Genomic DNA, 13,756 nt, shown 5'->3' with positions numbered 1-13,756 from the left:
GCTCCTTTGTGACCTTCCATTCTCTCTGTGGTCGGGCCTAGAAAGAGAGCCCGTCAAAGAGAGTACAATATGCAGCATGTTCACCCACACAGTGTTTACTTATTCTGGGCTGTGCTCTTCTGGATATTATCCAGGAGCTAAAGGAGAAAACCAGTGTCATCCAGAGTTACAGTTTGTTTAGTGCTGTCTGCATCTGCTTTAGATTTCTCTGTATTTTGGCAATAAATGCTGTATAACATTGGGCTTTTCAAAAATCCTCTAATCTTAACAGCTTATCCAGAGCCCGAGTATCTCAAAGACCACGGTCACACAACCCACCAGATGAAATATACTGTTTCACAGTTGTGGTTTCTTTGGCACAACTCTGGAACATGTTCCTTTAGTTATTTAAAGTTTATTTTTGTGACTTTATTTATGATGTTACTTAAACTCCAGCATCTATAGTTTATTTACATCAAGACCACAATGACAATACTGTAAGTAACTGACTTGTGTGTGTCATCCTTGACAATTTGTAGTTTCTGTTATTTAACATCTTCCTTTTTTTTTTTTTTTGAGGGTTACACTATGTCCTAGAAGAGATTTACATTTCTTCCAGTAGATGCCAGGTCACATTAAAGTATCAGGTCATGCAAATTACAAAAACATGTCTTGTCTCAGGAGGAGTATCTAGTCATGCAGATAGTTTCTGCTTTACATGCCTAGGTTTTAGACAGAAATATCTGCCTTTGAGATTTCAGCCTCCACTCTGGATATTGTTTGTTTGTGGTGTTCAAAGCACTGGAAAATTACATTTTAAAATTTCACGAGTAACATCCGTTTTCAGAATCACCCCCCCCCCCCCCCCCCCCCCCCCCCGTTTACTGTGCATATTCCACAGACCTCACAGCAAACAGTCTCCACTGAAAATACAGACAAGAATTAAAAGAAAAATCTCTGAATGAAGAAAAATGACAAATACAAATGCAGTAGATCTCCCCCTAGATGAACACCTGTGGGAGATTTTGGAGCAATGAGTTTAGACAGCACTTTCCACCTCTTTCATTAATCTTTACAAAGAATGGAGTTCATATCCACAGCAGAGGTCCGCAGAGTTGTAGAGTCTGTACCAAGGTACTGGTATACTAAGACACATGATGGTTTCTGCTTTAATTTGTTATGCATCTGTAGTTTCTACCAAACAAACAGTCTCCATGAAAACTAATGACAGCATGGGTCGATGTGAAATGAGTCAGATCACATGGCGTAAAAGTAAAATAAAGATACTTTGACTAAGCCTAATCAAAGCTACATGTGTAGTGAGAAGTGTTTTTCCCAGTGAAAGTTTTTGTCATACTGTCAGAGGAGAAAAACAGGCCCTGGTATCTGTAATTTTACTATCAGCAGACAGAAGAAGGGGAAACCTGGACAACTGGCACAATTTAAAAAACAAAACAAAAACAACAACAACAGTATTTACAGTGTTCAACCATGAACCTTAAACTGGCCGCCACGCTAGCAAACAATCTAACATTCATCTGCTTCCAAGTTGTCTTTCATTGTTCTCCATGCCTTACAGGCGTGTCTCGGTTTGGTGCATGAATGCAGCCACTGCTTGCTTCGAATTAAGCCATCTCATCTTCTCCCTCCCCATGAGCTCCACTCTTTTGTGCCTGTAGCTCACCGAGCCTGATGGGAAAATAATCCTGGACCTGGAAACAATGTTGTGTTGAACCACCACAGGGCTGATACGAGCTGCTGCCAAATGACTCAATTCAAACACAGCACTTTAAATTGGATCATTATGTGAATCTGTCAGAAGAGGGAATCCAAGGAGAAATGAGAATCACGGCAGGGCCATAGTTTATTTTAGCATTTATTTCAACACCTTAGTTGTACCTCTATCATGTTGTTAATCAGTAAATACTGTTTTTTTTATTGAAAACAAAACTTTATTTATATATATATTTATATATATTTATATATATACCTTTTATCTCTGCATATTTATACTCATACTGTATGTAGTCATATTCATTATGCATTTCACTAGACCTAAAATACTCTTTTAAATCATAGTATGTAATGCTTTCTACACTACTGCTCAGTCCTTTCACTTCTCAGGAATAGCATCCATCATGAAATAGCATTGAGGCAACTCAGCATGAGAATACAGAGTCATAATTTAAAACTCACATAGAGAGAATATACATTAACTAACATGTGTCGGCTTCACTGGGGTCACCACAGGGCGAGCAGTATAGAAAGCATTTACAGAAAACCCCAAACAAAACATAAACCAAACAAAGCTTCAAAGAATTTGTCCACACTATTTGGAAGACGGAGATTCTTAAAAATGTTTACATACTTAATATTATTATCTTTATTATACTATATTTTTATGTTATTATTGTCATCATCATCATTACATATAGATCTATAACTGATGTGTTTTTGCCTAACAGTTGAATTCACTGCAAGGAGTGGCTAAACTGGCAAAAATAAATAAATAAATAAAAAGATCCAGGGTTTTTATGTTCACCTCTATGTAACATTTATAGTATTTAATTTAAGTTTTCACTCTGAAAAAACCTTTTTGAAAAGTGGGTCAGAGTATTTTCTTTTTTGGGTTTATGTGTGGAACAGGGAAACACTGGGATTGTCAACTGGTCGGGGGGGGAATCCATGTTTTCTGACCGTTATAAACATGATTTGGAAAAGGCATTAGAAAGAGAAAGGTGTAGGTCAGGGAAAGCATTTAGCCACCAACGCAGGCAGACGAACACACACGCACAAAATCAGACACACAGACTCACAGAGGCTGAAGGTTGAGGAAGTCAGGCAGACAGAGAAGCAGTAAAAAGCCCTTTTTGATCACTGCACCTGCTGTGTGAGAGAGAGCGGTCAAAATTATGGCATCAAAGAGGATGGATCCATCCCTCGCCCTGTGCTATGGCCATAAACGCCAATAAAGTCTAAGAGTAATTTGCAGTTTGAAATGACATGCAAACCCTTTTAAAATCCTCTCCAATATTTTCTCTCCATTCTGTGGAATAATCAGAAAAATAATAAAAGGTCATTTCCCAACAGTACTTTCTCAACATCTCTATGTCCTCATTATTCACAACTTCAGGTTATAAATACCCTGACCAGTTTGAAATGAATGATTGCGATCAGCACTTAGTACAAAACAAATGGTTCTACTAATAGTGAATCCCGTTTAACATGTAAGATATATTTAGTGCTCGCAAAGTACATACATACAAAGCTTATTGGGGCATCCTTTGGGGGGAATATGGCAAATATATAAAAAGAATACTATTGTTGTCTATCATTTTCCTCTATTATCATTTACAAACAAAACCCTTTCTCTCATAGTCAGACTTTGGCTCTGGTACTAACAGCCATTTGATTCTCTGATCTGCTTAAAGCTACAAAACTGATGTTAGGAACGTGGCTCTAATGTTTCTGTTTCCACCAGAAGCCACAATCAGTAACACTTTATTGGGGTTTACCCTTTAAGCAGCAACTTTTCAACTTTTCTTTGAAATCAGACTTAAGTTTTCTCCGTGCTTCTAAGCAGCAGATGGTGTGAGAACCCATCTGTCAGTGTGTGTGAGAGTATGAGTGTGTATGTATGTGTGTTTGTCTTTTACAGCACAAAACGCTGCGTTAATTAAATGCCTGTCCATCAAAAGTTTTAAAGTGTATTATTTGTTGAAGAGCATCATATTCATGATATTCTGATTTCTTTCGTACCCTTTCTTGACCAGACGTCATTTCACAAAATTTCTTGACAATATTCTCTACATGTGAAGCAAATTTGTAAGACAACACTTTCCCCCACATATCCAGCCCTTAGTCTTGATTCAACGCAACCTGTTGATGTCCACTGTTCTTCTCGTGCATGTCTTCTGTTATTGTTCATCTTTGTCAATTTGTTTCTTTCCCTTCCTCTCATCATTGAATCACCCCTTCACTCTCTCAGTCTGTGTCTCGGGGAGAAGAAGTGACATGCAAAGGAGAGGAGAGCCGCCTGGGGAGAGAAGGAGGGCAAATCAAAGAATAAGAATGGGTAGAAATTAAATAAAGACAGAGCAAACTAAATGGGGTTGATAAAACAGATTAATAAAGAGAAAGAGAAAAGGATGGAGGGAAGATGGGATAACTTAACAAATTATATACATCTAATGAGGAAAGGGGATGGTCCAGCTAACTTGGACGGAAGGAATGAGACACTTCGACTTTCCTTCACCTTCCTTTTTCATATTTTGACCCCGTTGCCTCTACGTGTTCCAGAGTCTATTTGTCCTCCCTCACCTGTCAGTGAGTTTCTTCAGCGCCCTCTCGATGTTCATTCGGTGTCCCACACGTGTCACTCCCAGGTCCAAGAAGTCATCCTTGGTGAGAGAAGGCAGATGCGATCCATCTATCTCATTGTCTATAAAACGCTCTCTGTGTTCACCCAGGTTTAGATAAGCCAGCCAGTCTGCCACGTCGTACTTGGTCCAGTAGGGCAGGGGCTTGACGGCGAAGGGTTTGGCTGGTGGTGGAGGGGTGAGATGGGGATAGTTGAGACAAGACGGACTGGGGGGCAAATGCATGGGGGAGGAGGCTCCAGAGAGAAAATGGGTCGGGGAGAGAGAGCGGGAGACAAGTAGGGGGTTTGGACTTGGCACACTGGATGGGGAGAACAATGGAGGTGTGGAAGGCTTGTAGGTGTCTCCTAGAGGGAGGCCAGGAGATGGAGGAGTGAGTGGCCCAGGGAAGTCAAAAGGGTTGTTGTAGACTGGTGTGCTGGGAAGTATGGGGAGCGAGGAAGGTCTGGGTGGGGTAGGGTTTGGTTGTTCTGTGTTATAGATAAGGGGGCTCGGAGCACGGCGCCGAGAGACTGAAGACCGCATCTCCTTAGTGGGACTGCATTTGAAATCAAAAGTCTGCCTACGGAACTTGGACCGATGCTTTGGTGATGTAGGGTATGGGCAGAAGGTCGGGGAATGGGGAGGGTGAGAATGAACCGGAGAGGTGGGCAACTGTGGGGAAGGGGATCGGGTCCAGTTGCGCTGAACTGGTACTTGAGGGGAAGGGGAGACAGAAGGGGTGGCTGACAGATTGGGTGTCAGGATCTGACGGTGCTGTGGGGAGGAGGTGGGTAATGGTGAGGTGGAGCGGCCAGTAGGGGGGCTGTGAAATGCATCGGTGAAATCCGCGGAATACCTGAAAGACACAAAAATGAACCTGTGAACTTGAAATTTTAACGACAAACTTCAGTTAAAATAAGCTGATATGCAAAGTGTTATTTTAATATCAAGGACAATAAACAAACCTATGCATGGTGGGTGACTTGGGAGTGTGGCTCCAGTCATCCATGCTTTTCATGCTACTCATCTGTTGAAGCTTCGAGCTCAGTTCGGTGATGATGCTGGCCTTCACACCTGAAAGAGGTGAGTGGAGCCTGCGTCCCTCCAAAACCATACCACCTCTCTGGACTCCTCCACCTTGCTCATGCTCCTCGACCTCACCCCAGACCACCGACCGATTTTCCATAGGTCTCTCTAAGCAGGCAGCCAGGGCGGAGCTAAAGCCATCCTCCATTTTGGATCGACTCTGCTTGCGCCTCCTTTCATCTGCGAAAGCGCCATCTAACCTGGCATCTTCTGGGTTGCTTTGTCTCTGCAACTGCAAGGGAGCAGGGTTGGTGCTGTTCTGCCTACGTAGTGCTACAGACTGGCCCCTCCCTCCCCCCTCCTTGTAATGAGTCATCTTTGGAAACACAGGGTTTGCCAGTTTGGCACTGTGCACCTCAAATGTTTGCCCACCTGAGTAGGTTGTACAAGGATCCTGATGTTCACCACTTTTCTCTCCCTCTCCTCCTCGCACGTCTCCTCCGACCATTCCCCTCTCTCCTCTCAGCCCACTCAGTCCCAGCATTTCTAAATGGTGGTCGCTACTGCTGTGACTGTCCAGCTCCTCAATCCCAGAATCCACCACAGCCTCTTGCCAGTCTCCGCTTTTGGGTATAATAGCCGTGTGATGAGTGTGGTCAGCAGCTTTGCCCCCTGTGCTAAGCGCAGCCTTGGGCCCAGCCATGGTCATGCTGTAGTCAGAGGATGCCGGTGAAGTTGTAGTGGTGGCGGCAGCAGCAGTGGCTGTCATGGTAGTGGTAGCATAGGTCATAGTGGTGGTGAGGGCAGCTGTGCCTCTGTCCTGGGCCGGGGTGTGACCACCTACTGAGGGGTCGTTAGAGCTGCTGTAATAGGGATGAGAATGGGACATGGGCTGGGGTCTGTGTAGTGATGTGGGAGGCAGAGCAGCAGTAGAGGTGGCAGTGGTGGTGGAGGAAGGGGCAAATATCTGCGGGGATGGATAAGATGGAGAGAGAGCTGACTGTGTGAGGTTGGCCACCTCGCTGTCATAGGAGGTAAGGCTGGAGGCAGCAGAGTCACCACCCTGGGGAGAGGCTTGGGGAACGTTTGAAGGCTTGGGAGATGGAAGAGGTGGTGGAGGGGGTGGAGCAACAGCGGCAGAGTGTTGACTCTGGTGTTGATCCCGCTGATGAAACTCCTGAACTCTCTCGTTCTTACCATTAGCAAATTGTAAAGGAGGGGGCAAGGGATCTGCAAAGACAAACTCGTCATCTGCGTCTATTGAGGGAGCTGGTGGAGGGAGAACCATCAGTCCTAGACCTCCACCTGCCGCTGCTCTCACATCTCCCATAGGTTCATGTGTCTGTGCTGGGGCTGTGGGGACAGTGTACTGAGGGATATAGCTGGTGTTGGGAACACTTTCCATCTGCAGAAAGGAAGGCCTGCGGGGGGCAGGTTGAGTCGGAGGTGGAGGAGGCTGTATGGGTTGAGCAGGTCTGCTGTCGTACACTTCCTTTTCTCTCTCCCTCTCCCTGGGACTCTGTGGGTAATACTGGGTTGAATACTGACTTGTTCTGTCCTCTGAGAAGCGAACTCTAAGACCCTCTCTGGGTCCTCCCTCTTTTTCTCTCTCTATCCTCTCCCCACCCCCTCCTCCTAAACGTAATATCCTTGGTGACTGTGGCCGGCTCAGAGATGCAGGTGAGGTTGTGGCGGTGGGGGAGCTTAGGTGGAGAGACACTGGGGAAGTGTAGGCCGATTGTGTAGGGGTTGCGAACAGAGAAGGAGTCGGAGTCTGAACTGGGGTGGGGAATGCTCCTACAGTGGACAGCTGCCGACCAAAATGTCTCTCCTCTCGGCGCGTCCTGCGGTCATCCTTTAAGGCCCTTTCTCTTGCAGCCAGGGCCAGGCCAAGTGGGGATGAAGGGTCAAGAACTTTCCCTGTAAGTGGATGGATGAAGGTAGTAGCCGGTTGGGAGCCATACATTGTGGGAGCTGACTTGGGCTGTCCATCCTGGGCGAGGATGGGGGAAGAATATTCAGGCAGGCCAAAGGCTGGGGGCATGCTGCTGGAATAGCTGATGTAGCTGTCTCCAGAAAACATGCCCTCATCTATAGACTTGGAGGGCCGGAGTCGAGGCGTGGGTATTTCCATTTGTGAGCCCTGCAATGGTTGAATTCTCACCCCTAGTGCTCCTCCTCCCTCTCCTGCTCCTCCCCCTGCCTCTCCTTGAATGTCCTCCTCAGATGAGAGGAAGAAAGAAGCGCTCTTCCTTCTCATATCTCGGAACCGCTCTCTTTCCCTGCGTGCTCCTCCTCCTCCCCCTCCCCCAAAGGCCGTACCGAATGGTGAAGAGTAATCCAAGTTTTCCAGGTTTTGCTGTGAAGAAACAGAAGGGGCAACAGTTGATGAAGGCAAGGAAGCGGACGTAGGGGGCTGAGGTGGCGTGGAAGTAAGTGGTGAGGGTAGACTGGGGTTGGGGCTGTCTGCGGTTGCATCTGCTGAGGTGTGGTCTTCTACATCCTGGGAGGTCTCGGCTTCCATGCTGCTACCCTGGCTGCTTCGACCACTGCTGCTGGTGGAAGGCGCTTTGACGATGATGGTGGGGATGGGGATGGAGCTCTTTTCTTTGGCTGCACCTCCCTTTCCTCTGTGTTGTCGTAGCCCATCTTCCACTTTTGACTGCTTCATCAGAGCTCCTCGACCACCCCTTCTAGCTGCCCCCCTGCCAACCCCTCCACCCTGCTCCTGGTTGGCCATGTGTGGGTGATGTTGTGGTGCTTGTTGAGCCTTAGGCTTAGCACTTGTCGGTGGTGTAGCGCTGCTATAGCCTCTCCTTAGCCCACCCAGCTTGCCACCACCTCTCCTGGGTGCCTCCGGCTCTCTGATACACAGCCCCTCAGATTGTCTCCTGAGGGTGGGGACCATGACCTGCTGGTTCATCCCACCAGGGCCTCCCCTCTCCCAGCCTGCTTGAGTGGGATGCCCTGGCTGGGAGTGGAGCTGGTAGTGGGCTTGAGATACAGGGGGTATGGGCATAGCAGGCCCTCTCACAGGATGAGGGCCTGCAGATAAAGGCGGTTCTGGAGCCGATGTATTAGGGGGTGGTGGGATTTCTTCTGGTCCTGGCACTGACAGGCTGCGAGCCAGCTTCATAGCAGGTGGGTGGAGGTACTGCCTTTCCTCCTCAGTTACACCTGAGCACACAGACATAGGCAGTTACAAACAGACACTCATAAACTGAGCTGGCAGAAATCTGTCTATGACAATTGCTGTTACCAATAGATTTTTGACGCATCATGATGGCATGCTGAGGACCGTGGCCTGGTTGAAAATGAGCTTGGTTGTAGCCAAAACCTGGTCCTTGCTGCACCATACTCACTGTTGACTGCTGCTCATAGGGTTGCTTCAGGTGTTGAAAAACAAGGAAAGAGGAAGGAGTGAAGAGAGGAGAGGAAGCATTTACTCAAATATAATCAAATAAAACTGATGCAGGTTGTTAAGCCGATATTTATTTGATATACAGTGAAATGCAATGCAGACAAACCAGTCAGTCGGAGTATTAGTCTATCAGGCAACAGATGAATGGACACAACCTGACTCACAGTTAAACAAATGTTTTGATGTGGGTGGTCCATTGTCAATCATTTTCTCTAAAGTGCAGTGAGGGCAGGACAACCCACAGGGCTAAAAACAAGCTAAGGACCAAGCTGATTTATAGATAGGATTTTTTCTTGATAGCATTAGTCATCTCCTTCACTAAATATGTGTTGCATCCTAAAGCAATGGAGAAACTCTGTTGTACATGTGAATCTAATGTCGCAGGACTGGGAGCGAGGTCCATATGTGTTCAGTATTTTCTAATATTTTGTAGATTATATGGAGGTCAATTCTAAGAAGCTAACAGGATGTTATGGTAATGGCCTAACTAGGACCATTTCCTTTCGATTCCAATCAGTACCTCATTGGAGACATTGGGAACAATGCTCTTGCTCCGGTCCCTCTTGCCCCCATGACCTCTCTGGCCCTGGTTGTCTGATGTAATAGTGTGTTGGGCAGCAGCCAAGATTTCATCCAGTTTATCTAAAACAAAGACAAAGCAGGGGCAGGGTAGAAAGGCAGTGAGAGGGAACATAAAATAAAGGGAGAAACATGAAAAGGAGTGTTTCAGTGAGCCCTCCCATATCCCCTTAAGGTTTAAAAACACCCTCTTACAGTATGACAAGAATGGTGAGGGTGATTTCTTACTTAGTGCCATCTGATAGACTGTCCTCTTCTTATCAGGACCCTGAGAGGACTCGTAGTCTGAAAAAGGAGGAGGAAAAAAAAGAGCATCAAACAGGCTGACTTTTAATTAAAGCTCAGGGGCTGATGGGGGGTAATGATAAAGGCTGATATTCACCTGCTTTCTTTTTCCATGGGGAGGCAGCTGTAGCATACATAATTCGGGAAAGAGAAATTAGGTGTGACTAGAACTGCTGTTCAGTCATGTGTATAACGCAGATGAAAGGATGAAATACATACTCAGACACATGTGATGGTGTGAACGCTGATGTGATGAGAGGGATGGTGATGGGGACAGAAATGATAATGAGAGCACACAAATCCATAATTCTCCCACCTTTGTCCACTGAATGCAGCACATTTTGTTCAGAGGAAAAAAGCAAAACAAAAAAACAAAGAGCAGTTTGTGACTGATGGCATCAGACAAGTGGCATTTCACAACATGCAATTGCTTTTATATCTCTTAACTTCATTGTTTAATTATCACCTTTGCGCTTCATGGGTGATATCAAAAGTGTGAATGAATCAAAAGACTACTTCCCATTAAACTACTTCTAATGAAAGAAATGAAATTACACCCATGCTAGATCATTTTCTTGGCTTTCTGCATCAACTCGGTTAATATTTAATGCTGTGTTTCCCTAATAGTACCATAGTACTGTACCATCATCCTACAGAGAAGCTTTTTCAATGTGACAAACCCCCCTCCAAATTAAAAAATGCGGAGGACATACATTTTATGTATTTTTTATATGTTCTTTACAGGCCTCCCCTCCTTTTTATTCTTTGATTTCAGTCTTTAGTCCCCTCTATCATCTTACCCATGTCTTCCAGCTCTGATGTCATTGACTTGGAGCGCAGGGCAATGGCAGGAGGAGTCAGTCTTTTGGTCTGCTGCGGGGCTGCCAAGGGAAGCCAGCCAAATTCAGAGTTAATGTTTAGCATTCTCATATAAACATGCAGTCACCATAGACAACCACACGGCAAAAGGCTTTAAAGGTGAAGTAAACATGCAATCAGGGTTGTCGACACATCATACACATGGGATGGAAACAACATATGTGGAAATTTTGACTCTTACCCCTCTTCCGAGCAGTGTCCTCCAGTTCGGGGTTTCGAGCAACCATCACGACTTTGACCATGAGACTGTTGCCGCCCTGTCGGATCATGTTGACCACCTGCCGGTGGCCAACCTTCACCACATTCTGGCCATTCACCTGACAGACACAAAGACGCAGAAGGACTGAATGCGGAATGAGCTGGTGTGTTGCATTAATTTCCATTTAAATGAAAAATCAACTCTTGTTACAAGGGGTAGACACAAAAGCAGAGAGTCATTGAGGGTCCACTTGTGACCACAGGTTCACTTTGATGATGTAGCTTTTCCATGTTTGGTACACGTCTTTGTTTTTTTAAGACTTCATCTCAAACATACATAATTTTGAGGTGTTTTTCGACAGGTGCATCAGCAATTCAGGCAGCGGCTACAGTAAATCACAGTTACAAAGGCCTGGGCAGCTACATAAGTGAGTCATATTAGGTTGAATACCAATTAGCTGTAGGTGTCACATTTAATAAAGATTTGACAATCACCATTTTTAGAAAGAGTTTTCAGGGCGAAATAGAAGGACTTTTAAAGGTAAAAAAAAATGACCAGAAAGTTGCCGTTTGAATTGCTGGTGCTTCATCAATGAGGAACAGAGATCACAAGTGCAACCAACTCTGACTAAAATACACTACATACAGAATGTACTGTATATTTAGAAATTACAGTCTGAAAAATTACCAAAGAAATGGATCCAAACCTCTGACAGTCTTAAAAAATGTTAAACATTGTGTGCTCTGTCAAACTGGTATTTACTACAAGGCTGTAAGATGTTTCTGTTGTCAGCCCTGCAGATATCATCGATCTGTCATGTTCGGTTCAGTGCAGTGGAAGTCATTTTGAAATGATGTGTAGTTTTTTGGTGGAAGCACTTCTCTTCAGCATGCCTGGTCAACGTTTTCCATACATTTCCCAGAAAGACTTTTGACATTCTTAAAGCAACATGGCTGCACTTATTGCATTCAGTATGTGTCAGTCAAGAAAGCACCAGTGATGTGTGTTGAGCATCTCGCTCAAAATGTGATTCTGTGTGTTGTATAGATTGTTGTGCTTGTTGCATAATGATCCATCAAAACTCCAAAGACACATCAAAAATGCATCATGTCCTCACCTCGATGAGGAAATCGCCCATCCTAAGGCCTGCCCTCCACGCCACGCCCCCCTCATCGACAGACTCCAGGTACTGCAGAGCGGGGAACGCTGGCGTTGGAGTGAACTCCTCTATGGGAGTCTGAGCTGAGAAGGATGAGACAAAAAGGATGAGCACGAGTGGACACAGATAACAAGAACGTGGATTTGAAAATGAAGGAGGGATAGAGAGATTAGAAAGAGAGAAAAAGTGCATATGAGACTGAGAAATCTATAGAGACTGAGGAATATGTGGAGAATTGTGAAGAAGAGGCTCACCTTTGGCTCCTCTAAGCACGAAGCCAAAGCCCTCATTGTCTTTCTTCTGTAGGAGCACTGTCTTCTCCTTAATGATGTAGTCACTTAGAGGGAGTAGAGAGAGAGGAGAAGAGAAGGGGAGACGGTGATGGAGAAAGACAGGGAGAAAAAGAGAGAGAATTGGGGAGGAAGAGAGCCATATGACTTCTATAGCAACAGAAAAGTCTTATTGTCATGCAAATAAAGCGTTTTCTGAAAGTGGAAAACAGCTATACTGCATCACATTATGAAATCACACTGCAGCAAAAGATAGCTTGGCTTGAGAATGTCATACAAAAAGAGCTGTTGCACAAAAGGGGTTGATGGCAGGGATACAGTTAGTGTCACAATGGGTGGAAGTGTAAATGAGATGACATTCCATACTATGGACCAATCCAGCTAGAGCTGACGAGCGCTGGGCCGGGGGGAACAGCACATAAGAAAAATGTGCACATACACTACACTGATAATGGAAACTTCCAAATGCACCTAAATCGCTGCATTAGCTTTCACTGCCTCTGGCAGCTTTTGCAAGGATACTGCTTTACTGACTCCAGCGCACCACTACCGGTCATACATGACACTTCAAATTATGTACAAGAGAAAGTCGGACAGGCCTCTAATCTCCCTCCACAAACAGCTCCTCTCGCTCAAAGACTACAGGCTGAGAGGGCAGAAACAGCGATCACAGACATTCGTGATGCAATCTTATTATGAGATGGTTGGAGTTGTGTATTGGCTGGCCCAGCAAGCTCCTTCATTATTCTATTACCATGTCTGGGACTTTTGGCCAAGCTGCTTTACAACCCTTCCTCTAATATAGGACTGTTTAAAAATACTCCACACACAGCCACATCTCATGACTCTTTTCTGGACGTGACTTTCTAACAGTGTAAATTCACCCTGATTCTGTTAAGGAGCCTGAGGCTTGAACTTAGGTGTATGATGTAAGAGGAATTTGAGCTATTTCTTTCCCAGGCTGTTCATTTCTGTGTTAGTTTGTGCTCCTCAACATAAACTGGAATTGACATTCCAACTGAAATCAAATCAAAGGATATGATTTCCTAGAAAGGCTAAACTATGGGTGAACACAGCAAGTGGCTTGGTTGAAGCATTGCCTGTATTTATAGAGACAGCTTGACTATCAGAACAATCCAGTGAGAATGCTGGGTATTCTCAAGGACATGACGAATACAGTTTACTTGTTCCTCCCTTGTTAAAATCTGAAGTTTTGGTGGCTTGTCTGTGTGTTCACACCAGGACATTCATGAGAAGTAGCAAATGTAGCTGGAATTCAAACATGTCAGGCTATACACAAATTCTGCCTCCTTTATGCAGACGCAAAACCGAAACTGTGGTGCTAAATTGAACCTTAACTATCTATAACCTAATCTAACCTAAATACAACAATTTGATTGGCTGCCTGGCAATAAAGTCTGCAGCCAGGCTCTCATCAGGGTAACTCGGCCATGAATTTGAAAATGCCAACGTTTTATTTTACTTTTATGTTTCAGGCAGCAAACTTGAATTTTTGTATGTCTGGCAGCACACACCGTTGTGTACACTAGAACTAAAATAAGTTTAACACTATAATAT

The 13,756-nt window shown here is 44.9% G+C and overlaps 1 protein-coding gene across 1 annotated transcript in view; it reads right to left on the bottom strand.

Moving 5' to 3' along the window:
- Positions 1-1,836: 1,836 nt before the first annotated feature.
- LOC121201088 (SH3 and multiple ankyrin repeat domains protein 1-like) overlaps positions 1,837-13,756 on the bottom strand; it is a 26,931-nt gene continuing 15,011 nt past the window's right edge. The window contains exons 16-26 of the mRNA XM_041066715.1: positions 12,143-12,225; positions 11,847-11,971; positions 10,712-10,847; positions 10,452-10,532; positions 9,749-9,775; positions 9,595-9,651; positions 9,308-9,429; positions 8,626-8,752; positions 5,306-8,543; positions 4,300-5,196; positions 1,837-4,015 (exon numbers count right to left, since the gene is read on the bottom strand). Of these exons, the coding sequence (XP_040922649.1) occupies positions 3,964-4,015; positions 4,300-5,196; positions 5,306-8,543; positions 8,626-8,752; positions 9,308-9,429; positions 9,595-9,651; positions 9,749-9,775; positions 10,452-10,532; positions 10,712-10,847; positions 11,847-11,971; positions 12,143-12,225 (4,945 nt within the window). The 3' untranslated portion in view covers positions 1,837-3,963. The remainder of the gene's footprint in view (positions 4,016-4,299; positions 5,197-5,305; positions 8,544-8,625; positions 8,753-9,307; positions 9,430-9,594; positions 9,652-9,748; positions 9,776-10,451; positions 10,533-10,711; positions 10,848-11,846; positions 11,972-12,142; positions 12,226-13,756) is intronic.

Source organism: Toxotes jaculatrix, chromosome 21, assembly GCF_017976425.1.
Source record: "Toxotes jaculatrix isolate fToxJac2 chromosome 21, fToxJac2.pri, whole genome shotgun sequence".
NCBI lineage: Eukaryota > Metazoa > Chordata > Actinopteri > Toxotidae > Toxotes > Toxotes jaculatrix.
Note: the sequence above shows the minus strand (reverse complement) of the source record. Positions and strands in the feature narration are given on the sequence as shown.